Genomic DNA, 27584 nt, shown 5'->3' with positions numbered 1-27584 from the left:
TAGCCATGATGTTAACACTTGTGCCCAGGGGTTAGACTGAGATATCTAAGGTTCTTTGATGGGTGTTAACAATGTGGGAACAATATCACTCATGAAGACTAATAGCCTGTGTGTTTCAGCTGGCTTATTTAAGTCAATTAACTTAATTGGTTCGGTTTTACTATTCCCTGTTTGTCAGTTTTGGCATCAAAACACAAAGATGAAAGTTATCCTAAAGCCTTTAAATGAGCTAAATGAACTGTTCCAAACATTAATGCCACCTGTTCGACATCAAAAACATTTCCTGTCTATTCTGTCAGAGTATCTGCTTGGGAAGCTTCCTTCGGTTAGAAAAACTGGTTTCATCCTCACCTTACTGCAGGACTCTGCTTCCGACCGTTTACCCGCAGTACTTTACTTTATCTTTATCTTACTCACATTTTCATCTTCTATGGCTTCTATGACGCCACATTTACCTTTCATTTTTTCTTAATTCAGTTTAGTTTGGGTTGTTGTGGTTGGTGTGGCGCAACAGATAACACCACTACCGGCCAATGAGCTACCACACCATGTGGGAGACTGGGGTTCAATTCCTGGTCTGGGTAACTATGCTGCGCTACACCAATAAGAGTCCTTGGGCAAGACTCCTAACACTACGTTGGCCCAACTCTGTAACATGAGTACCCTTGTGAGTCGCTCTGGATAAGAGCGTCAGCTAAATGCCATAAATGTAAATGTAGTTTTGTTGTTGTTTTTATTCCTGTTTTGATTTTTATTATTATGATCCAGTGTCGACCTGAGGAGGAGGACGGGTTCCCCTTTTGAGTCTTGGTTCCTCTCGAGATTCCTTCCTCTCGACCTGAGGGAGTTTTTCCTTGTCACTGTTGCCACTAGCAGCTCAAAAGAGGCTCGTACCCGGATCTCTGTCTTGAATTGAATTGAAATGCCATCCATGGATCTTCCCAGTGAACATTTGGTCAGGGCTGAAACGACGCTTATGTAAATTACCCCAATCAGTCAGTTCTTCATGAGACCCGATCCAGTGAGCCCTGGCCCAATGTAACCCCAGGTTCTACATCTTTCAGTCTCACCACTGAGATCAGGTCACTGGTAATCTTTAATGGGAGGCACACTGTGCCTGGCACTTACCCCTTTGCCCATGAGGCCATTGTTCAGAGGCAGGCCAATGAACTGGAAAGCAGCTTCCTGGATGAAGTAAGGGTTGAGGATTCGCATCTCTGAAGGCTCCCTGGGCACGTACCGGGCCACAGACTTCCAGAAGCCCTCTGTACCCTGCTGAAGAACCAAAGAGAGACAAGAACCTTACTTAGACAGGTTTCCATGTAGACTGAGCTGATCTGGGAACACAAAACAGACCAATCAACACCTTTTCCTGGAAAGCTGGCTGTTATTAAAAAATTGAACGTGATATTTTCTTCCATAAACATGAGAAAGCATGCCATCCCCGCATACCGGCCACGCAGAAGAGAACATGTCCGCAGGGTGACGGCAGGGACGGCTTTCATTAAAAGTGAGACAGCACATCCATGTTGGACAGGCCCACAGGAAGTGGACAAATGAGATCCTGACCTCCACGGGTGTTGGGGGATCCGTGGCAGCCCCCAGGTCCTCTCGTATCAATTACTCAGGAGAGCGACCGAGCGCCGCAGCTGAGCAATTATTCAATCGGCAGCCTCGCATTGAGCTCATCAGGCATTAGAGCCGCTAACGCCGGGCTAGGCGAGGCGAGGCAGGGCCGCAACAGGGCTGCTGGCAAAGCGCCAGCCGGGTCATCTGATTTAATGGGAGTCACCTGTTCAAATAAGCAGACACTGCCTTTGATATTGTCAAATAATGGGAGCAGCCGTTGAGCTGGGCAAAAAGCTTTGAACGCTGTCTTTTTTTTTTTCTTCTTCTTTTTCCCAGCTCCTGCCGCCCCGGTGCAAGCCACGGCAAAACACATCATCTCTCCTGTCAACAGGGGGGTTTGCGCTTAAGAAGCGGCACAACAGAAAGTCTGGGGAATGCTGCAACCTCAAGCAGGTGTATGAGTGAGTGTGTGTGTGTGTGTGTGTGTATGTGTGTGTGTGTGTGTATGTGCAGAGAAAAACACACCCGGCATAATAAATCACAAAGTACGATCGTGCCTGGTTTGCAGATATACACCACCACCACTGAGGCAGGTATGCAGTAGAGTGAATACAGGGGTTATGATGCAATACACTGAAGATTGTCAGATTGAAAGATTGTCAAAATCAGATTTTAGGAAAACGCATAAAATCTGAGTAAAAGATAAGTTGACTTTCTATCCAATCAGAACAGTGGGATCTGAAGACTGCGGTCTAGTGGTCAGGGTTTAAACACTAAGCACTAAATGAACCATTGTCTGCGGCAGTATGTACAGGTAATCTTTAAAATAATAATAAATAATAATAAATACTGCATTTTTGAGAATCGACACAGCATTGCTAAACGTAATATCGCAATACTTTGATATATCAATATTTTCGTACACCCCTAAAGTAGCGCTGCATATGAATGCATGAAAAACATCCTGTTTCAACTAAACTTATTGGCCCCTTACCTAAGGCTAGAGCCCCCCAGCATTGAGCTATCTGCGTTCTCTGGAATGATGGTGGAGCTCCATTTAGTACTTTCTGGTTGGGATGAGTTGGGAAGCTGGGGTGAGGTGGGGTGGTGATCGTCTAGCACCCTGACAAGACCCTCAATAACTGCCTGCTACACAAAGGGTATGATACATTAGCGTGCACTAAAGCACTAAATAAAACACTGTCTGCGGCAGTATGTACATGTAAACTTTTAAATAATAATTCTGACCAAAAATATTTGTGTTGGATCAGGTGAACCGCCTCGGTTCAATCCAAAAACCCACAGAAACTCACCTGGAGCACCTGAGATTAGTGAGGAAGCTCACAGCTCACCACAAAACATGTCATGATTTGTTAGAGGCTCTTTCTGCATACTGCATATAACCTCCTACAATATCAGTCTGATGATGGTCTGATGAAGGTCAGTGTAATAATACAGGGGTACGGAGTGGCGTCCTGGCACAGCTGCTCTCTGGGTAAGCCGGGATCGTCCGGCGGACTCAACAAATGACTGAAAAGAAGCATTCTACATAATGAGGCGCGCACAGGGCCGGCGCTGGCATCTGAAATCTCACCCCAGGGCTGTTTGGCAAAATGAGAGTGATGGGTTGTTTGAAGACGGATACCACAGGAAGTCACAGATTGATTCCCTTACAATCACTCAGGCACGGCTGGACGCCTCTGGGAGCTCCTTATGCATTCCTTCCTGTGGAGCGGCCAGACAAACAGACAGCGGAGGGAGAGAGCGTCTGCTGTAAATACAGTGGAAAAAGACGCTTCGCCTTCTGATAACACAGCGTCCGAGGGGTTACTGCACTGAAACATTGTTATATAACTAAGAGGAATCACTGACGGCAAAAGGTCAAAGGATTATAGGTCCTTGGCAAGCCTCCTTTAATCCTGCTTTGTGAGGATGGATGTTACAAGTGCGCTTTCAAAGTGCATTTGTCCATACCTGGCACGGTAACTCTTTTTTTAGATGATATATTATTTGTGATAAACGGTATTGTCATTTTAAGACCATTGTAAGTAGGGGTGGAAGAAACTAGCGATGTATCCAAGCTGAACATGAACCTATTGGCCCCTTGCCTAAGGTTAGGAAAACTGTCGTAGAAGAAAAAACACACCGTCAAGTTGACTTTCTATCCAATCAGAACAGTGGGATCAGAAGACTGCGGTCTAGTGGTCAGGGTTTAAACACTAAGCACTAAATGAACCACCGTCTGCGGCAGTATGTACAGGTAATCTTTAAAATAATAATAAATAATAATAAATACTGCGTTTTTGAGAATCGACACAGCATTGCTAAACGTAATATCGCAATACTTTGATATATTAATATTTTCGTACACCCCTAAAGTAGCGCTGCATATGAATGCATGAAAAACATCCTGTTTCATCTAAACCTATTGGCCCCTTATCTAAGGCTAGAGCCCCCCAGCATTGAGCTATCTGCGTTCTCTGGAATGATGGTGGAGCTCCATTCAGTACTTTCTGGTTGGGATGAGGTGGGAAGCTGGGGATGAGGTGGGGTGGTGATCGTCTAGCACCCTGACAGAACTTAACAACACATTAGTGTGCACTTGGACAAAACTTCGGGACAGGCTGTATCTTAGGCTGAGTCTCCACTTCAAGTCACTGTGAGCTGTCTGAGCAGTCTTCTAGTATGACCACACAGATTTGAAGGGAGGCAAGGGAGGCCGGAGTCATCGGCCTGGCTGGCCTTTCTACAGGTGTTTCGCAGACAGAGGGACACACAGCTCACTGTGACTTTAACAGGCTGAGCGAGAGGCCAGCCAAATACACGTAAGCTCCATTAGGGCGATAAAACTCGAGAGTTTTACTAGCTGTGTGTGTTGAGGTGGGAAGCAAAGCATGCACGTTGTACAGCCCAGTATGCAAAGCCATTCTCGAGAAGTAGTCCTTTCCCTAAAGCTTAAGTGGGGAACACTGTATTACAGCGCTGATAGGAAGGCCGGAGTGGCTGGATCTGCCCATCACCCCCCCCCCCCCCCCTCCTCTGACGCAATATTGCATTTATTATGTTTAAATAGTTTGACTTCCTCTATGACAACTATTTTCATAGCCGGGCTTTCGGTCAGCGTCTGGTTCATGTTACGTCCCCAGCAAAGTTAGACACGGCCATTCTAAACATAGCGCTGTTGTTGAAGTCCTCAGCAGGTCCTGCCTGGCTCTAGTCCAAACACACCTCTTACCGGCATTCCTTTGGGGGAACCACAGCCAGACACTGACAGCAGAGAGTGAGAGAGAGACTGAGAAAGAGAGAGAGAGAGAGAGAGAGAGAGAGACCCCCTGACGGATCACCTCTCCAAGCCCTCCAAACCACAAGTCGTTTGCAGTGCGGGGTCGCTAACGACCGCGCTTCGCATCAAACAGGCCTGCCCCTGTAACTGATCTGTCCAATAAAGCAGCAGGTGAGAGAGGCCTCGCAGTTCCGCAGCGCAGATCCAGCATGCCCTTAACAAGCTTCCAGCATGGCCGCCGAGTGTTAAATCACTCCATAAAAGTCACAGGCCACATCGCCGGCCTCCCGCTCGCTCCAGCGCCCAGAACAAGTGGTCAGGGAGAACGTTTGGGCTGCATCTGCAACATCTGCACCGGGGAACAGGACGTCCCAGCATGATGAGTTCTGGTTGACGCTCTTAAGGTGCAGCAAAGGGTTCTTTAAGACGTGTGAAGAACCTTTAAAAGGTTTAAAGAACTCGATGTAAAGGTTCTTTACCAATGTAACACTAGAAGCGCCAAGCGCTGGTCAACTGACAGCTGTGACGTCTTAATGAAAGCGGCATGCCCAGCTCTGAGCTGCTCAGTGGTCTAGAGCAGCTACCACTGTGGTCCAGGGGTTGCAAGTTCAAATCTCGAGCCATGCTGCTTTGCCATTAGCATCCGAGAGAGCACAATTACCAACTTTCCGACTCTCAGAACACCCCCACCCCCATGTTTAACAGATGAGGTGCTGCTTTGGATCTTGGGAGAAATCTCCTGTAGAAACAGTGAACGTGAGTCTCCTGAAATGAACAGAACACTCTGATATTAGATTTAGTCACTGAGGCTTTATTCCTGACACTGAAAGATATATGTATAGCTTGGATTTATTGGATTATTGCTTGGATAGCTTGGATGTATTGGCTGTGTAGTTCATCTGACATTCCTGGGCATTGCCATAGAGAAATACAATCCAGAATCTAAGCAGTTATTTGCATTACTGTGGGGGTGCGTTAGCATGTTCCTTACAGGAAAACTCCCATATACCATGTTTACGTTCCAAAGAAGTCTGCAAACTTGTGCCAAGCCCCATAACAAGCTCAAAGAGTCGAAGAGTGAACATGTACGAGAAGCTGTAAATTGAGACTCTCCTCTGCTACTAAACACTTGAGTTTAAATGGACCGTGTCAGGACAGTGTGCGGGGAAGAGCAAGGATCATGGGCGGTTCGGTGGGAAGGTCAAGCTGGGCGGAAAAACTGAAGACGTTGTTTAGGAACAGGGGTATACAAGGCATCTCCAGAAAGAGAGAAAGCAAGAGTGGGCCAAACAACAAGCCCAGTGTCAGGAACATCTTCAGTTCAGTGCTTAGGTAACAGGACAGCGATGGTTTAGTTAAAAATAAAAACTCAAATACAAGCTTCCCAAAATGGAATACTTCACAATATTAAATTCTTTCCTAATTTAAAAATTCTCAAAATGAAACACTTTCCAATATTAATTATTTTTAAATAATTCTATTAAAATTAAACACTGTGCAATATCAAATTCTTCCCAAAATTAAACACTTCCCAACACTAAACTCTACCCAAAATTAAACACTTCCAAATATTAAATTCTTCTCAAAATTAAAAGCTTCCCAACATAAAAAAATATCATCAGATTTGCATGAATGGTATATTCATCATTCAGCTGGGAGTTTCTTTGAAAACTGACAAGTTTGCATGTGTGCAACGCTACTCCCTGAGATTCCCAGCTACGGATGGCTACGGCATCACTGGGGATGGTCTGGTGAAGACAGGGCTAATCTACAACCAATGCAAAGAACCATTCAGCATCCAGATGACTCTATACTTTGTCCCTGTTTGACTCAGAATCATGTTCTTTACCACTGTTCACAGTCTTAATTGGATTTTCTTAATATTCCAAGTATTAGGAAAACTAGGAATTATAAAATATACATATAATCAATCAATTAATCAATTAATTGTTGCTTCTTTAAGTTATTCTACAGCTCTGTTCATCATCCTGGACTCATCTAACACTTCTCATTCCTTTTTCTCAGAGTCTCGGGTTCCTACTGATCATCTGAAACCTGCGAGGGAGCGCAGCGTGAACACATTACCATCATTTTTATTACACTTATCTGCAACCTAATGGGATTCATTTTACTGAAAATAGGATTCCAAACTTTTAAGCGGTAGCATGTGTGCGTCTATACTTCAAGAGGTACACTGGAACTTAACAGGGTCTGCTCTTGTGTTCCTAACTGAATCTCAACACTAGCCAGCCGGTAATTTGAGAAATTCCTTGCTTTGATCACAGTCTGCTCCGGGAGTGCTCCGCCTTGGTGGTATTGAGCAAATCTGGCAATTTTAGGACTCCAGGAGAACTGCAGGAGGAAACACGACCTGTGTCTTCAGGCTACAGAACAGTGGAGGGGAAAAAAGCAGAAAATAGCCTGCCAGTGATCCATGGAAATAGCTCTGATGAACCATCAGATGGACCATTCCACAGGTGCTCCAAACCCACCTCCCACATATATTCAGCAAGAGAAGAACGCTCTTGTTCTGCACTACCGGTTCCATAACAACTCTACACTGGAAGGACGTTCTACTGGAAAAAGCCTTCAGTTGTAGGTGCAGAGAACATCCAGACAGGCAAACATGGAGCATTCTTGTTGGGCTTCCTGTTTATCTCCAGGGTTATATTTAAGGGGTCAGCAAGCCTGGGGAGGTAGGCTCTTAAAGTGAAATGGACTGTTTTTACAGCGACCGCTCGAGTCGAGCAAACTGCTTGTAGAACATGCTGTGAAAGCTGTAGGACAGATGTGTTCCTGCCGCTTCGTGAGCTGCCATGCTCTGATTTTGGAGGGCAAGGCCGTAGAAGCTATGGAATGAGCTACCAAGACTACACAGGCCTAGATTAGGGGTGTAAATCTGATCTTTTCCGATTTAGAGTCTTCAGGAAATCATCCAGAGCTCTCCTGGAGGACGGCCAGCATTCCCAGTTTCCGTCTAACACCTAGTTTGGAACTGAACAAACTGAACAAATCCATACCGTGGCTGGAGTTCACAGAGAAGATCAGCACATCAACCCGAACAGCACTAGCTGGAGCAGTTAAACATGGTACGCCTATTGGCACCATGCTGCCTAATGCCAGGCGTGGGCTAGTAGAGGGGTACAAAGCCCCCCAGCATTGAGGAGCTGTGGAGCAGTGGAAGAACTGTGTTCTCTGGAATGATGGATGGTGGTGGTGCTCCATCCAGTACTTCTGGGTTGGGAATGAGTCAAGAAGCTTGGGATTAAGTGGGGTGCTGATCATCATCCAACATCCTGACCTTGCTAATGCTCTTGTCGCTGAATGCAATCAAATCCTCACAGCAATGCACCTTCAAAATCTATCAGAATGTCTTCCGCCCTGAACAGCAGAGACGTTTACTCCCACAAAAGCTGAATCAACTCTTTTTATACCCTTGATTTCTGAAGAAACACTGAATGAGCAGGTGTCCCAATACTTTGTAGTGACAGTAAGCTGAAGCTAAAGTAGCACATCTCCAGATGCTGTCGGAAGAGTTGTGAGAGGGCTAAGGGCACTTGGACACGTTCAAGGAGCCTCCGAATGAAGGTTTTGGCAGCGGGGGACACGGGCGAGTGCGTGTGGAGGAGCACTCATCCGAAGCGGGTCAGGTTGACGAAATGGAGATCCTGTTGCTCATTATCGGCACAAAGAGTCCAAAGCCTCCACACCACACTCTGATGGTTTTTCTTTTGTTAGAAGGAATCTGAAGCATTTGGCCGTTTTCTGCTCCTTTGTACCGACTTTCACCTCTACCTCCTTCTCAGACTGCGGCCGCCGGCTCTACCCGACCAACCCGCCGCGGTTATCCGCCGTGTGAAATGTGTGTGTTCAGACTCCCACAGTCTGACCACTATTCACCACTATTAGGAGAACCCTGACCATTCTCAGCTCCTGCACGCGGCAATCATGAGGTCTCAACAGTAATAGTTCAGAAATGAGCTCTTATGTATTACTCAGTAACTACATGGACTGTAGTTGGAGCTACTCTCTGGTAACAGAAGCTGGTAATAAAGCTTTCGACCCAACAGCGGTGCTCTAGCCTTTTTAAGGGGTCAAGCCTTGTAGCATTTAACACTGTAATAATTTCCCAACACTGTAAAAACAACATGAAATAAAACCTAATAATGTAACAACCATTTTTGCCAATTTTGACCTATTGCGTATAACCTTTATAACCATTACTGGGTAATATTTGGACCACATTATTGGGTTTTCTGACATTTTTGACTGAGTTTAAACCCCTGGGAGAACATTTTAATGTTGAATTATTTGTATGATACTAAACTGAAGTGTTCAGTGAAGCGTTCAGTAAAGTTTAACTATGAAACACGAAGCAGAAATCTGCTTCCTCACACCTCTCGCTGAGAACGGTCTGGGGGCGTGGTCTTAATATTCTATATAGACTGACAGCCCTCCATTTGGTGACATATGGTGTAAATATGTGAATGTTTTATTCAATAAAGCATAACGTCACAACAAATCATGCATTAACTAATTTAAGTGTTCTAAGAAAGGCTTAAAATGTTGCTTAATTAAATTTACTGGTACAGTAACAACAGTTAGCTTAGCTTAAATGTCCTCCTCTATTTGCACTATTGTGTGTTTATGCATTTCTATCAAGGCACTGGAGAACAGGCCCAACACTGTTCTGCTGTTATGTGCAACCCTGTACCGGTATAATGACAAAGCTGACTGAAATTAACTGAACTCAATTGAATTAAAGTAATTGCTACTAAATGTGAGCAGCTTACTGTGACCAGCATGCCACCATGCATAAGTCAATCTTTATTACTGAAATATGTTGTATATGTTTATGTAAGGTAATGCAAATAAGAACTGTAGATTTCTAAAGTTCAAAAAAGGGTTCTAGCCATATTTCTGGGTTGTAGTTCACTCATGATATACACATTGAGATCACCAGCTCAGGGACTGTAAGCACTCTGCACATAAGATGTGTACTATTCTCTTTACCTGAGCACTAGCTGCTATACTTAGTACTGCACTGATGCTGTTTACAACACCAGACTGGTCTACTGGTCTCAGCACACACACCTGAAACACCTTCGCACTTGTATATTTTTTACTTATTGTATCTATTGTCTTTGTACTTATTGTCTCTGCACACTGTCTCGTGTTTTGTCTATTGTCCTTGCACTATTGTACCACATCCTCACTTATTACTGCGTTGGGGATTTAGCCTCTCAGTGTATGGCTGCACTGTAGAACTCTGAATTATGAAGTATAATGACAATAAAAATGAATCGAACCGAACTAAATTAAATGAACGCATTTCCACTATTTTTTGACGGCGGTTGCACGCCACCATAGTGCTGCGTTTTAGAGGTGCTCTGTGAGTCAGCTTTCCTGGAGACTCTGGAGTAAACAAAGCCACGCTTTCTCCAGGCATCAACAGAGAGAAGCTCCAGCATAAACAAAGAAGGAGACGCTATACAGTTTGGATCCTAGCAGACGAATTTCAGCACGTCGGTGAAAAATAAAGCAGGAAAGCAGAAAGCCGTAAGAGCTCCAGTCAAACCATGTAGGGCTGAAATAATGAGGGATTAAGACATACATGGAAACGGGCAATAATAGATAAATACAAGGCCCGGCAGGCTTGAGGATTAGCAGGTAAAGGTTATTGTGAAGGAGAGAGATTCTCAGGGGGACTATATGTTCCTCATGACCCCCGGAAACCTTTTAATTCGGTTTACTGTAATCACACTGGACGCCTGCTCATTATCTGTCCTGATTTCTGACCCTTCGTTTCCCCATACTCGACACCATGACCTCTGAGGGGTTAATCTATTCCTGGTGATTAAAACAGGTCGAGGAAAAGTTTCCAGGCATGTCCAGAGAAACCCAACCTATCAGGTCTTTGTTGATGCTGGGTGGTAGCGTTCGGCAGAAAAGACCACATTTAAATTTACTGCTATCTTTAAGCCTGAATTTTTGGGCAAGAATTTAGTTGGTCAAACATTTTATTTATGTGCAACTACTGGCCACATTTAATCATGTAAATTAAGAGCAACATTTAATTAGTGTAATAACTGACCAGAACCGTAAAGGTTTCCTTCCCTCTGTCAACTTCAGGGAGGATCATCTGACATCCGTGTTTTTGATCATTAAATTTTAGTTAGAACATCAAACACATGGTGTACCAGTAACTACATTTCCCAGGAGTGCAGTGCTGAACAGATCAATGGCTGACACTCATATTCTCCATTTTAACCTCTCTTTTAAAATATAACGAAATTCTTACAAGCTATCAGCACACATATGTGTAGCAGAAAAAAACAATACATTTTGTATTCAATAAATGTAAGTTGAGCTTATTATATGATATCATGCTTAAAAAGTTATGCCAGCCTTCAAACTATGATGTGGTAGAAGTAAGAGCAACCATGAGTATGTTGTGAGTACAATAAACATGGTAGTGACAGGAACCAATCACAGTCAGGGGAAGGCCTCACAACAAACGAGACAATGATTACAACCAATCAGAATGAGAAGGGGTTCTCAGAACAACAAAGGAAGTGGTTAGAACCAATCACAGTCAGGGGGAGGCCTCACAATAAACAAGACAATGATTACAACCAATCAAAGTCAAGAGGAGGTCTCAGACCAATCAAGACAGTGCTTAGGACCAATCACAGTCAGGGGGAGGTCAGAGAACAACAAAGGAAGTGGTGAGGACCAATCACAGTCAGGGCATCTCCCAAAAAATGAAGGCAGTGATTAGGATCAATTGCAGTCAGGGGGAGGTCGTAGGACAAATGACATAGTGGTTCAAACCAATCAGAGTCAAGGGTAGTCCTCACAACAATCGAGACAATGATTACAACCAATCAGAGTGAGGAGATCTCCGAACAACAAGGCAGTTCTCAGGACCAATCCCACAGTGGTTCGGACCAATCATAGTCAGGGGTAGGTCCCAGAACAACAAAGGAAGTGGTAAGGACCAATCACAGTCCGGGGAGGTCTTAGAACAAACAGCATTGTAGGGAGGACCAATCAGGGAAAATCTCTCAAAAAATGAAGGCAGTGATTAGGACCAATTGCAGTCAGGGGAAGGTTGTAGGACAAATGACACAGTGGTCCAGACCAATCACAGTCAGGGGTATTCCTCACAACAATCGAGACAATGATTACAACCAATCAGAGTGAGGAGGTCTCCGAACAATCAAGGTAGTTCTCAGGACCAATCCCAGTTAGGGAAAAATCTTCAAACCAATCCCAGTCCTCACAGCAAATGAGACAATGAGAATAAGAAGGAGGTCTCAGAACAACAAAGGAAGGTGTTAGAACCAATCACAGTCAGGGGGAGGCCTCACAATCAACAAGACAATGATTACATCCAATCAGAGTGAGGAGGTCTCAGAACAATCAAGGTTGTAGTTGGTTCCTGGCTAATCACCGTCAGGGATCAGTAGTTCTGTTCAGCAGCCGGTGCACACCCCAGCATAAGACCTCAAACCTCTGTGCAGTTTTGGGCAAAAAGGTGGAACTTTTATTTATTTATTTTTGTGTGGACATATTCTGCCAGATGTTCTTCATAGTTAGACCAAACAGATGTTTCCCACGTCTAATACAAGCTGTTATAGTCAATTTTGGTCTTGTTCTACAGTCTACGCTCAGCTTGATTAGAAACTGCTGCACTGCTTCCAACACCAGTGGGACTGAGGCAGCACCGGCTTTGCACATTCTGTCAGTATTATCACTTCTTCCCTTCGAGACACGTGAAGCTTTCCCTTTGCACCACAACCTCTAAAGTGGTTTAATAACTTCAATACGAGTTTCCGAAAGTGTAGACGCCGGCGTCTGAACCACTTTGTGGGCTGTGTGAAAAGGTTAGGTCTTGACCTCTGGGCGTTTACAGGCTTCGTCGGTGAAAAATCGGTTTGCATGGTCAGGTGAATCTTACGCCATTTAAAAAACACAGGTGCCAAAACGGGTCATTTAGAGCGTCACAATAAATAAATAAATAAATTAATTAATAAAGACACTTTGATTCTGTGAGCTTTCAGTGGGCAGTTTTTTAACCCCTTGAACGAGTTGGGAATTCAAATCAGGAGAGGTTTAAGAGGTTCTTCAATGCTTCTAACGTCTAAAGAACCTCCACCTGATATAAACCTTGCTTTCCAATTAAAGGTCTTCCCAAAAACCATGGTTTAGAACCATTAGGACCCTTGAGTGTACCTCAAAAATAGAAGTGCTGGTTCCTTACAGCGACCATGATCCCAAAACATGATCCAGGATGGTTTCTTTGGTCCTGCTTTGAGAACCTGTTGAGTCAGGTGAGCCGGAGTGTCTTTGGCGTTGCGAAAGCATCGGTCTCTCCAACAGCGCTTCCCTTTGAATGCCGCCGAGGTCCTGAAAAGACTCGCATTCTTTCCACCTGCGGAGCGTCCGTCCCGTACAAAGCAGCGCAGAAACAAATCACTTCAAAGCCTCCACTCGCTACTGTTCAAAGTGACATTAGCGCAGTGGACTGAAGGGAGAGCGAGCGGGGGAGCCGACTGAAGAGACGGTGCTATCTGAGGATTAGACCCAGGTCTAAAGGCATGCTTTTTCTAAAAGCTAATTGTCCACACAGTTGCGCATGCCTTTGTGTGCGCTTAAGACTCCCGGCTTGTCTCCGTCAGTAAAAAAACAACGGCGTACAATGGATCTGACTCGCCGCAGCCGCTGCTCGCAGAAAGCAAGAGTGTTGTGGTGTTTTTTTCCACCATATTTAAAAAGAGGGCCACTGTGTTTCTGACCGCAAGTCACTCAACACCACATTCTTCACAGCGCTGGTGTTTCCGAGACGTGCCGCAAGGGTTAAATAAGACAGTGTCTGTTATTGTATCTTCAAATCCTGAAAAAGTGACTTACCGTTGCTAAGGGCGGTCAGTATCGGGGGGGTGGGGGGTTATGCCATGGGGGATGATGTCATGAAGATCATCATTTTTTTAACTTATCGACTTTATTTATTGCTGCTGTTTTTGCTGTTCTGTATGAAATTTAAAGGTAATTTCATAATTACATGATTAATTACAGTACAGATTAATTTAATGACATTCTCTTCTTGATCCATTGAGCTATTAATGACTAGTAATTCACAACAAACTACTTACTTTAGTTTTTACTGCTACAAAGTCTCGAAGTGGGAACACTTAAAAATTGAGGATCTTCATTACCACCTTATGAACCATTTAAATTCTTAAATGGTTCTCTTCCTCGTAGAACCCTGTACTGTATATCTCCAATGCCTGAAACACTTCACGTATGTCCACAAAATGGATTTAGAAGGACTTAACCCTTACAATTGGCCTGCTAGCAGCAGTTAGCATGTAGTTTTATATATATATAAAAAAAGGTAAGGACCAATCACAGTCAGAGGGAGGTCTTACAACAAATTAAACAGTGGTTAGGATCAATCTCAGTCAGAGTTGAGGGAGGCCTCACAACAAGACAATGATTACAACCAATCAGAGTCAGGAGGAGGTCTTAGAACAATCAAGGCAGCGTATAGGACCAATCAGAGTGAAGAGGAGGTCTCAGAACAATCAAGGCAGCGCTCAGGACCAATCAGAGTTAATAGGAGGTCTCAGAACAATCAAGGCAGTGCTTAGGACTAATCAGAGTCAGGAGGAGGTCTTAGAACAATTAAGGCAGTGCTTAAGACCAATCAGAGTCAGGAGGAGGTCTTATAACAAGACAATGATTACAACCAATCAGAGTCAGGAGGAGGTCTTAGAACAATTAAGGCAGTGCTCAGGACCAATCAGAGTTAATAGGAGGTCTCAGAACAATCAAGGCAGTGCTTAAGACCAATCAGAGTCAAGAGGAGGTCTCAGAACAATCAAGGCAGTGCTTAGGACTAATCAGAGTCAGGAGGAGGTCTTAGAACAATTAAGGCAGTGCTTAAGACCAATCAGAGTCAGGGGGAGGTCTTAAAACAATTAAGTTGTATATATTTATAAAACCCCTTTCTCAATTTCCATTAAATTAACCATATATTGATCAACCATGAATGCATTTCTTCTGCAATTCTTTAGTATGTAATTAATCATGTAAAAACGGTTCCTAATTTTATGGTTCTCGGGATCGGTGGAAAGCTCTTTTTGTAGCTGGTTCTACTTAAAATCGTTTAAAATCGCTTAACAAAAGAAAAACAACAACAGCCTACACCTCCAAGGCTTAAATAAACCCTTACACTGGGAGGTTCTTCGAGGGTTCTTTACAACTCAAAGAACTCTCTGAACACTTAAATGGTTCTCTGCTTGGTTAAAGGGTTCTACAGCTTGGTGGAAAACCTCCACTATTGTAAAGAGTCAAAGAACCCTTTTCTGGTACTATATAGTATTAGTATATAGTATATTAGTATAGTATAGTATTAGTATATAGTATATTATTTAGTATCCACTATGGACTGTCCAGTAACGGCAAAATCCTCCACTATTGTTAAGAGTCAAAGAACCCTTTTCTGGTACTATATAGAACCCTTTACTAAGGACGGCTAAGCTCCATGATCAGGCCTGACTATCGCTTTAAGAGTCAGTAAATTCGCAAAACGCTTAGTCATGCTTAACCGAGGCCTCGATCCTAGCATTTGAACATGCTCATTAAAAACAAGGTAGAGGCTGATGTGAGGGAACGTGAGGGAACGTGAGGGAACGCGAGGCTCCCTCAGCAGAACCGATGTTAAGTATCTGTGGTAAGACAACACTCGCATCATTTTTCATTACGGATGCACAGCGGTGATGGAGCTCATTTGTCAAGTGACAAACACTTAAAAAAGCCACTTTAAACACGATACTCCTACAACTTCATACATACACGCAGGGTCACGCTGAAGACCGCCGGTCTCTAAACAGCTTTTACAGCTGTGTGTTCCCGTTGCCCAGAAAAGGAAAACAATTACAAAAGATGTGTTAGAGCGCGAGGCTGACCTTGTATAATCGTCTTCATAAATGCCAGCGTTTTGTGAGCCGGTTTGTAAACAGCCCAGTATAAAACACATCACTGCCGTTAAAAACAAGAGGACAAGAGAAATCCTTAATCCTAATGATGTGTGTTACTGTGACACAATGTTCAGGCCATCAACTCCACGTTCACACAGTGGGGAGAGCAGATCTGCCTTTAAATGCTGTATTTTTATATATTTTTTAGTTTTATGAATGTTTTAAGTGACAGAATGAATATGAATGTGAAACCCCCTTTAAACTGCAGGCTTTTTATTCATTTACATGATAAATCTAATTATTAGTCTTTCAGTAACTACTATGAATTATCCAGTGTATGTTATGAATAATTCAGAATCTATAAATTGCTCAGCAATAACTAATTAATAAAAATGATTAAGTAACCGCTATGAACTGTTCAGTGTCACTTTGGATTTTTCAGAATTTATTATGAATCATTCGGCATCCACTATGAATTATTCAGTAACTACTATGATTCTTTTTAGAATCTACTATGAATTACTGAGTATCCATTATGAACATTTCAGAATCTACTGTAAATTATTCAGTAACTACTATGAATTATTGAGTATCCATTTTGAACTTTTCATTATCCACTATGAATTATTCAGAATCTACTGTAAATTATTCAGTAACTACTATGATTCTTTTTATAATCTACTATGAATTATTGAGTATCCATTATGAACTATTCGAAATCTACTGTAATTTGTTCAGTAACTACTATGATTTTTTCAGAATCCACTATGAATTATTCAGAATTTACTGTGAATTATTCAGTAACTACTATGATTCTTTTTAGAATCTACTATGAATGATTGAGTATCCATTATAAATTATTTAGAATCTACTATAAATTATTCGGTATCCACTATGATTTTTTCAGAATCTACTATAAACTGTTGGGTATCCATTGTGAATTTTCAGTATACATTATGAGCCATTCAGAATCCACTATGAATCATTGAGTAGCTGCTAAAAATGATTCAGTATCCATTATGAATTATTTAGTATGTACTGTAAATGATTTAGTACTGATTATGAATTTAGTATCCACTATGAATTGTCCAGTAACTGCTATGACTGGATTTTTATGAAGATGAGGGACTGAAGTGTGACTCATGCTGAGACCCTACACATGTAAGAGGTGAGATAATGTTCAAACAGCCATAATCTTCAGCCAAACTCTTCTATTTTACTGAGAATGTAAAACACAGGGCTACAAATTGGGGGTTCCCTTTATAAGCGCTGTTACCAATATTACGGCAGTCTGTGGAGCTTTCATGACCCCTGACTTAGAAAAAAGGAAACTCTTGCTACCATGAGATCAAAGGCAATCTATCAGATGCCAGAGGGTAGATCCATTATCTGCATGCTTTTCCACTGTCCTGTCCCCGACAATCTGACATTCCGGGGAAAAAAAATCTGGCCTTTCAAAGGCAAAAGCAGGCTAATCAAACAAGCCGCTATTTTTCTTCCTCTGCTGAGCCTCTTGCGTACTGACAAATGTCACCCTGTAAAAATTCCACTGCGCTGTCGCTCCCTTAAAGTCATGCAGCTGTGCTGGCTGTGAGCTCCTGGACTACAGGGTTGCCAGATTCGCCCTCGGCTGAGGAGAAAACACAGGGAAGAGCTTCTATAGAAGACTATTACAGAACAAAACCAATCTCTGACACTTTCTTTATGGTTGTTTTGTTTGTTTGTTTGTTTTACAATGAAAAAAACCTCAGACTTTGCCACAATTTGATTTTATGATATTATTTAATGATATCTGATACAATTCTGAATTTAAAAATATATTTTATATTGTTGCACCGAAACCAATACCGAATCAGTATCGACAATAAAGAGCACCGATACTGCTCAGAATTCAGAATTGTCCATATGTCTGAGAGCACAGAGTCGGGGGAACGGTCTGAGGAGGGTTTTCCACTGTTTTCAGGAACATTCAGTAGACTGGATATGGAATATAATGATGATGATGGTAAAACAGTGAATAGAGAATCTGAACTAATGCAGTTTTCTTTAGGGACTACTTTCTGTAGCCGCACTACACCCTGCAGCATGTATCCCTCCACCATTTTAATGATCTGATTTTAAAAGCAGGTTCTAGAGCCGAACTCTTCTCAGAACTCTGGTAGAACAGTGTCTCAGGCATCAGGCAGCGTCTTCATCACCATTAGGTGAAGAACTTTCTGTGAGGAGCTTTTATTATTATTAGAGCTTCAGACGTCTGCTTCCCTTCACCTCCACTGTGAGCTGAAGTGTGGACCCACTTGCAGACTTTAAGGGGTTAATGTGACAGGCGTTTAAAAAAAAAAAGCAGTGCCCTTGAGCTACACCGGGCTTGCCCTCTCCGAAGCTACTAACTAAGAGGAAAGTGAAGTGCTTGTGTGCTCGGTGGGCGATAAGAAGCTGAATGGAAGTGGAGTCATTAAAATTGCCATCCCTTCTTCAGCAGAGATAAGAGGAAACTCATTCAGCCGGGCCGACCCCTCCCGATTAAAGGGCTAATTCACTGGCCGTCAGTCAAGCCTGACAGGAACCGACTTCTCTGCTCATCAAAAATGGAACAAAGGGAACAATAAGTGGAGTTCCCTCAGTGTGGACCAATACAGAAGCTCCTATTTAAATTCTTTTGTTGTGAAAATGGAAATCCATAAGTTTGACATTCATTAGAGGGGTCAGACACAAAAGATGCCCTTGATGTCTTCAACTTGCTCATGTTGACCAGTGTAGTATGGTGGTTACTAACACATAAATTAAGCAAATATATATATACATATACACACAAAATACATACATATTAGTTATAATGTTTATATTATTACGCTCTAAATGTAGGTATTGTGATATACCCTAAGGAGGCGGAGCTACAGTCTCTCATTAGGGTGAATAATAATTAATAACGCTTTAAATGTAGGTATTGTGATATACACTGAGGAGGAGGAGCTACAGTCTCTCATTAGGGTGAACATTAATAACACTTTATATATTGTGTATATATTGTGATATACACTGCCAACAGTGTTATGAAAAAACCCATCAGCCTCACCAGTTTCTCTTTGAAGATCATCTGCCTCAGCCATTTAAAGTCCAGAGGTTTGAAGGCGATGAAGACGAAGAGGGAATCTTTCTCATAGCGTTCAGGCTTCTGGATGGCTCCTTCAGGGTATGTAATCCTCATGGTGGTCTTAGTGCCGACATCTCTGGTGTAGCCATTCACTGGAGCTTCGTTTAATCTATAAGGAGATCAGCATGACTTCACATACAAAAAGATGTTCTTCGCTTTCCTTGTTTTTGCCTAATCTTGTATTCAGTGAAGTGAAGCCATTAGCTACAGATCAGGCAAAGCCAAAGAACGTTGACAGAAAAGTATTTGGACATTAGATTAAACGGCATCGTCATGGTGAATGTAGGAGCACAAGCCAATAAGACGCAGTCTGAAACGAACGTATACATCGATCAGCCATAACATTAACACCACTGCCTTGTGCCTGCACAACAGATCTGACTCGTCGAGGCATTGACTCCACAAGAAGGTGTCCTGCGGTATCTGGGGCCAATTTAAGCTTCTGCAATGAATCTACACTGTATCCTACGCCGTAGCCTGACGTGCACCTCCTATGAAATGGAATTACAGCCAGTTGTGTCCTCTCGGACTCTGGCCAGCGACGTGGCTCGGGATCTGAACCTTGCAACCCTCTTAGACAGATGAGCCACTCTGAGCCCCTTCCAAGTGTGCTTAAGTGTCAAGAGTCATTTCAGCAGGTAGAGAAAGTGATCAGTGTGATGCTCGCTGAACCACTAAAAAGATCTACATCTGCTGGAATGAATTTAATGATGCCACAATAAAAAAAAAAGTAGGCTGAGCTCTTCAGGCAGTCGAACCTCATTCGCTTTCACATATCCAGTTTAAACCCTGACCACAAATCAGCTCCGAGTTCCACACAGAGGCCTTTCAGTGAGAAATAACACACCCTACACACACTCACACACACACTGTAAATTCAGGCCATGCTGTCTGTAAATACTCACCTCACCACAACATCATATTCATCAATGCGGGAACCCAGAGACTTGTTGGCGAGGATTCCCCCGTTACCCACGATTACACATCTCTTACAGCTCAAACTGCACCAAGAGAGAACCAGAGAAAAGCACAAATTACAAATATACACTCTAAATGTAGGTATTGTGATATACACTGAGGAGGAGGAGCTACAGTCTCTCATTAGGGTGAATATTAATAACGCTCTAAATGTAGGTATTGTGATATACACTGAGGAGGCGGAGCTACAGTCTCTCATTAGCTGCTATTCAGAATAAACACTAATAATAACACTCCTACAGAAGGTGGTGGAGGTTCTCCATCACTGTGTTCATCATTAGAACATCTCCAGAGTTCTCCTCTCTCATGGAGTCTAGTATTATTTAGAGTTCTCCTCAGATCAACACCTGGTTTGGTGGTAAATCAGGGCTTAATGATGGTAAATCAGGTGAGCTGCTGCTGCTGCTGCTGATGGAGTTGAACACATCCTCCACGCTGTGCTGGCTGGACTGGGGGGCGTCCAAGAGAACCCTGGAGGAACCGAGCTCTGTTCTTGAGACTAGCTCACCGACAAGATCTCACTACTTTCTTTCTTCAGAATGAGAAGCTCTTGTTTCTCCTTTTTACTGGATTTATGTTCTGATCTGATCTGATGAGATCTGGAGCTTCTACAGTAGAACTCTCTCACTGCTGAGAGACAGGGTTGGAGTGATGGGGTTAGGGGCCTACAATCAGTTTGTGTGAGACTGTAAGTGTATGGTGGTCTGGTGCGGTTCATATGCTCTCTCCCACTCACCTGTCAAGTTCTGGACCCAGTCCATAATTCTTTGTGGCAGTTAAGATTGTGTCTATGATTCGGTCTGCAAAGGAAGCACAAGTACAATCACATGAATCACAGGGAGAAACGGGAAGCATCGGAAACAGGCCGAGCACATAGCTTTCTAATATCCGAAGTGCCGGACTGCCGGTGGTCTGCCGGTCTGTCGGATGCCCGAGCGCTGCTGAAGGGGTTTGTTGGGAAGCGGAATCTGGGCGATGGAAAAAGCTGCCTGTAAAACAGGAATGTCATTTTCAAACAACTGCATTCCTGCGAGCAAGTCCACAATTGAAAGCCCTCGGATGTGGAGCGTGTCAGCAGCGGCTCCTGATGTCAATTTATGGAGGTGTTTGGTCATAGTGAGCATTCCTCTGATGCCCGTGTGGAGAATCCGGCGCAGACAGACGCCACGGCTCGCTGTCCCAGGCCTTCTGATACCAGCACAGGCACTTCGACTTCCCAGTAAGGGAAACAAAAACACTGACCGGGCCGAGCTCTGCTTTACAGACGCACTCCTCACTAATTAGGACAAACAGGTCAACTCGAAGGACCGTTTCGGGATGGGTACCAGGTATTTCCCACTCAGCTCAGATATAATCAGCCAGGTAAGATATGGCTGGTGTCCCGATTTTTATTTTTTAGATTACAGCTGGAGATATGAGGCTAATGTTGCTAAACAGTGGAGGTCAACGACCATCCCGATATTTTCCTGTAAAGCCAAAAATGCGAGAAAACCATTCAGTCCTTATTGTACTTTCTTAAGCCCTACTGGGACGGGACTGGTGTTAGAAGGGGAGGTGGAGTAGTGTAATTAATTATTACCAGAGTATCTCAGTGAGTTTAGTCCCATCTGAAGGCACCACCCTTACGGACTATGCTCTTCTGCGTTGGCCCGTAAAGACTCCGGCACTTTTTATCTTCTATAAAACTAACCGTAAACTTAACCTCAGGTTATATAAATCCTGTGCGAATCAAAATGTGGCTCAATATTCCACCATATCCTGTGGAAAAGGAGGTTCCTCCGGGACGAATGCTCTCAAGAAGACCTTTAGCTTCTCCAAGCATGGTTCAGCCACCTCAGGCCGGTCAAATCCAGAAGAAGAGCCAAAGGACTCCTCTGAAGTGTCACTATGCAGTGTGGCCTATAGCCTACATATGTGCTAACTACTCATTTCCACTGTAAAATTTCATTCATATTACTATACATGGGTTGTGAGATGAGATTCTTACCCTGTGTGAATCGGCCAATGGTACAATGACACTACCTCCCCATGTAAAACAATCCCGTCTGAATAGGGCTTCAGTTTTTATTTACTTGTACTATTTATTTTAATTTTATTTCTATATTTGACTTTTTATTGCATTTTATTTTGCGTAATATGTCCATTTTAATCTTAAATTTTATTGTTCTGTTATATTTTTAGTTCAGGCATTCAGGAGGACCCACAGCATTGTCAGGGACAGTACACATCCTCAACACAGCCTCTTCAGTCTTCTACCATCGGGCCGACGCTACAGGAGCGTGAAGTACAGGACAGCCAGACTGAACAACAGTTTCTATCCATAAGCCAGCAGGGTCCTGAACACCCCCCCCCCCCCCCCTTTTTATCATAATTATTTTGTTTCTCGCTTTTTAAATTAATATTTATAAGATAATGTCGGTAAATGGAGGAACTTCTAAGTAAGAATTTCATTGTACAGCGTAACTGTTGGTTCTGCAGTGCACATGACAATAAACTCTTGAAACTAAGACTGCCTTTAATATCATGGTGATGCTCCACTGACCCTTTACCGAGGAGAGTAGAGCTCTGGTCTGCTACACCATGCTGTAATATTAGTCCACAGGCTTCTTTCACTTGTAAAGCACTTTAAATTTGGGTTTGATTTGTCTGAAAAGTTCTTACTAAATAAAGTGATTCATTTACACATTTGAGTTCATGAGAACCAGCAGACCTTTCCAAAAAGGCCCAGAAGGCCCTGAGGGTTCCCCACTGAAGATAATCACCTGTGGAGCTTTGGTAAAGACTGCAGTGGGACCTGCGAGATACATCTTCAGCTGTAATGTCTCAAACTTTCTGCAAAATTTATTAAAAGAAAAAAGACTTAAAAAAAAAAGAAAAAAGCTTTAAGTTCCCTTAGAACCTCTTCCGGTTCTCAGCGGTTCTTCAGTGATGAAGCATAAGGGCTGCAGCCAGTGCTGGAACTCCTGTTGTACGCAAATCAACCATAACCACAAGCGTGATGATTAAAGAGTTGAAGGGAAGAACATCAGCGGTCAGTGTTTGGACGAACTGCCGACAGTCGCCATCAAGCATCACCGATGCCAGCATAAACAGCAGGCGGAGCGCGGCCGAAAGCTAGGAGGTGAACATTTCTGGAGCAGGTTCCTTAAAAACTGCTAAGAGCAATGGCTGCTAATCGTTTTCAGATAATGGGATAAACACTTCATCCAAGCATTCCTGCAGCGGTTTGAAGAAACCAACCCCTCACCTTCAGCATATACTGTTTTGGCAAGGAAAATCAGGCTGTGAGTGATGGTGGAAAGGGCCCACTTTCCGAACGTGGGCAGTTTTGGGGGGTGGGCAGAGGTTATCATGATCATGAAGCTGTATGATCTGATCTTTCTGATCTGTTCTTGACCATTCATGGTTTATGGGAAACAAACCAGCGTAGAATTGAATGTGCAGGTCCTCACATCTGGTCCAGATACTGAGCTTCCATGAGGGGCTTTAACTTGATGGCCATTTTGCTGTTAAACGAGGTGGACAATTCTGGTAAACCTGAATAACATCTGAAATGAATCTGAAATTAAATTAAATAAATGAGCCAATTAACCCAGCCACTCATTATCAATGCTCCCCGCACTAGGAGGATGACAACAAGCACATGCCTCCTCTGACACAGGTGAAGTCAGCCATCGCCTCTTTTCTTTTCTTTTATTATTATGAAGAAGCATCATTTTTTAAGTCACATCGCTTAGTAAAGAATTGCTTCACATGACATAAATGCAAATGAATTATGATGGCTATAGTAATAGGGGCAGCGGGGCTCAGCGGGGCAACCACTCAGGGTTTCAGTGGTTAGAGCTGTGGGCTATTGATGACAGGGTTGTGGGTTCGATACCCGGGCTCGGCAAGCTGCCACTGTTGGGCCCTGGAGCAAGGCCCTTCACCCTCTCTGCTCCCCGAGTGCTGGAGTTGGCTGCCCAACACATGCTCTGGGTGTGTGTTTGCTCACTGCCTCTAGTTTACTAGTGTGCGCTGCATATGAGGGTCTGTTCTTCTGCTGCATAAACCTAATGTTCTGCTTGTCATTTCTAAGCCATCGCCTCTTTTCAAACTATGGGCAGTGCATGAGGAAAGCTCCAGAGCCCCAGCTCTGATTCATCGGCCAACAGACACCTGGCATGAGAATGGGAGGGCCATTAACCAAGGCCTGAGAGAGCAAGGCCAACTGTGCTCTCCCAGGCTCCGGCTGCTGATGGCGAAGCATCATGACTTGGGATAGTGTCAGTGTGTTACACATGTTATGAAATGATTTTTTGCTGATGTTTATTGATTATATAATTGGGATATATATGTATATATTTTTTATTATTTATTTTTTTTATTTTTTCTAGCCATTTTGGAAAAAGTGGCTACTCTTCCATTAGGCTTGCGCAGATTGCTGCAGTCGTTTAACAGCATTTCCTGGTCAGTGACCTCTAGAAACGACTACAGCAACAGTAGAAACAGCACAACTAGCAGTGAAACGCTTCAATAACGCAGATTTTAGCTGAAAATCCTGTCGATTTTTCCATCTCTATTAACCACTGCGGTACTTTTTTACCGAGCAGCAGCAGCACGAGACGAGTGAGAGAAGCAGAAGACATGGAGAGAGAGCTTCCGCCGTAGTTACTGTTCGGAAAGGAAGCCAGCCACAAAGTGCTTGAACTGGATGCGATGCCTGAACAGCATACCAAAGGCAGGGCCTCCAGAGTGACTCATCAAAAGCATGTGTCCGCATAGTACACACAACAAGCCCATCCAATAACTGCTAAAAGAGCTCCGTAGGTCATGCAAGGCTGCTCCAAGTGACTCATCTTGAGTCACTGAAAACATTTGAAAAGTTGCACAATGTGTCACATTACTTAAAGGCCTAAATCCACAGACGGAGAGAGACCTCTCTGACACAGCATGTGATGATATTAACCCCGTAAAGGCTTATCGCACACTAAGGTGTATTACTCAGTAACTACAGGGACTTCTGTACTAACTGGTGAGGCTGGTAATAACGCTTTCGGCCCACCTGCGAGACACAGGCTGACCTATTACCTAATGACCTAATGATGTTACAGCCCTACATATATAACCTCATATCTTCATTTTTACTGTTTTTCACTTTTCTCCATAATGTGAATCTGGCAGTTGTTCTTTACATTATATATACATTTCCTGATGAACGGACCAATAGAAATGCTCCAAAATGACTTGGAATAAAATCTTTCTACATTGACTTCCATTGAAAGTTACGAAGGTTTTTTCCTTCTCCTGTAAAGGTGCAGTTTTGCAGCGACGTATACATCAGTGAGCCAAAACATTATAACCACCTGCCTAATATAAACAGATCCAGCGTGGACTCCAGAAGACCTCTGAAGATGTTCTGTAGTATGTGGCATCAGGACGTTACAGTAGATCCTTTAGGTGCTGTAAGTCGAGACGAGAAGACTGTTCACATGCAGCACTGCTGCCACATCATCTACTTCTAAGAGTGGTCTTAAGCTTTTTTTATATATATAAATCATGTTATATAATATGTAAATATATCGGAATATTTTAACGATATTCATGTGTTCGGCTGTGACAGATTCTATTGGTCCATTCATCAAGAAGTACTCACACAGTGTACAGAGCAGCTACAGGGTTCAAACGATGGAGGAAACCAATGGACAACGAATGGTTTTCACAGGACAGCGGAGATATACATATATATATATTTTATATATTATATAGTGCCAGTCTGGTTAAATGTGTGCTGATTATCATCTTCATGGATTTCAAGTAGGTCTAAGTTGTAGGACCATGGCAGTGTGTGTGGAAATACCTCTCGAACCCTGCAGCTACAGTATTATGTTAATGTACACTCATTAATCAAAACCAACAAACAGCCTCAACCCTTAACTGTCCTGCTGGTGGGCCGAAAGTGTTATTACAACCCTCTCTTCCCAGAGAACAGCTCTGTAGTTAATGACTAATACACCTTAGTGTGTGTGATAAGCCTTGGGGTGTTATGGGGTAAATAGCCAATATGACCAAATCCAAATCCAAATCAGTTCAACCTACAACTTAGGCCAACTCGAACCCTTCCTCAGCCACGACATCCTAACTACGGTGGATAACACCCTGTGTCCTCAACTCAGTGTCCTCTTTTTTTTTGAAAGCAACAATATGGTCACCCCAGCATCTGGATCCAAAGAATGTAACACCTGACCATCAGCATCCATTCAACCAGGTCTTTCCAAACTTTTGACTGGTATATAAAAATGATTTTGGGGCATTTCTATTGAAATGTCATGAAATTCTGCTACAGTGTAAAGGACAGCTGTCAGATTCAGATGATGGAGAGAAGTGAGCTACAGTGAGAAGCAAATATAGAAATATAAGAAAATGCAGGATATGGAAGATTTTTTTTAAGAAGTGGAAAGCCCAATCGGAGCAGAAATCCTAGGTGGCCAAAGGAATCCTCCGACTAAAATTGGCAGCCATGAAATATCTATTTTTACATTTCTCGCACGGCCGATTTCAAAAGCTTTGTGGAGTCTTTTCACGACCCACACGTATCGCCTCTCCAAGCGAATAAAGCTCAAAGGAAGGTACACTGCTCCCACGATCCGTGGAGAAAAGAGAAACCCGGCGTAATGTAAACACGGGACAGTCTCTTTAGAAAGCCTCCGTGAGGGCGCACACGGCGGCCCTCAGAGGAACACAAAGGTTACATTCAGCACAGGCCGCCTTCGAGAGCCGGAAAATCTGACAAAATGCTGAAATCTAAGCTGTCTTTTCAGATGCGTTGGATCTAATCACACGATTTCAAGCAGCTGTGCCTGACCATAAAACCTGCATTCACGCTTACCATGCTGGAATACATTGAGAACCTATTGATTTAAGGCACCATTACTTCAAATGATCTAGATACAGAAGGTCTGGCACAATGACGCCATTCTTTGCTGGTATTCTTTTAGGAGGAATGTTCTAGTACTTTCATGATGGAACGCTTGTGTTGACTAAGCTTACATATGGTGCTCTTAAAGGGCTAGATTTTAAAAAAGGGATATTCAGGATGAACAAAATGCTGTTACTGCTGCCGACAGTAAAATCACCTAGTGTTATGAACAGGGGTAAAAGGGCAATATGACGTAGTGTGTGTCGCAGTTATTACTAATTTCTTACATATTGTGCTAAAACACACTCAACCGCCAGTCTGCACACTGAATCACACTGAATCATGGGACAGCAAAGGCTAAAAATGACAGATAGTCCAGAACGTATACTGCATATCTCAAAGATTTCCCTACCTTGGGTCTTGAATCCAAATGGAGGTACGAAGTTGGTGACTTTTGCTAATCGCTTAAAGTTTCGGTCAAGGAACATTGGTGCAGGCTGTACAAACCTGCAAGAGCAAAAACAAGAAGAGCAGATACATGACTTTATTATAGACAATCTAACATCACAACACTGGAAAACACACATATGACGGCATAGGTCCTAGCACTGTCACGGTCACTTACATACTGTCAAGAATGTTTTGCCAATAAAAGAGACAAAAATGATTATTCTCAGCTTGGTTACACAGCAAAATACTGCTGGGACTTACCAC

The 27584-nt window shown here is 43.1% G+C and overlaps 1 protein-coding gene across 11 annotated transcripts in view; it reads right to left on the bottom strand.

Moving 5' to 3' along the window:
* st3gal3b (ST3 beta-galactoside alpha-2,3-sialyltransferase 3b) overlaps positions 1-27584 on the bottom strand; it is an 86887-nt gene that overhangs the window by 14519 nt on the left and 44784 nt on the right. For 10 of the 11 annotated variants that reach the window (XM_072669254.1, XM_072669253.1, XM_072669256.1 and 7 more), the window contains 5 exons: positions 27283-27377; positions 20709-20772; positions 19900-19995; positions 18917-19103; positions 1129-1275 (listed from right to left, as the gene is read on the bottom strand). In XM_072669254.1, the coding sequence (XP_072525355.1) occupies positions 1129-1275; positions 18917-19103; positions 19900-19995; positions 20709-20772; positions 27283-27377 (589 nt within the window). Of the gene's footprint in view, positions 1-1128; positions 1276-17404; positions 17471-18916; positions 19104-19899; positions 19996-20708; positions 20773-27282; positions 27378-27584 lie in introns of those variants that run through there. The other variant, XM_072669263.1, reaches the window with a different exon arrangement.

Source organism: Salminus brasiliensis, chromosome 23 (genome assembly GCF_030463535.1).
Source record: "Salminus brasiliensis chromosome 23, fSalBra1.hap2, whole genome shotgun sequence".
NCBI lineage: Eukaryota > Metazoa > Chordata > Actinopteri > Characiformes > Bryconidae > Salminus > Salminus brasiliensis.
The sequence above is the reverse complement of the archived record's forward strand: the minus strand, read 5'-3'. Positions and strand labels throughout refer to the sequence as shown.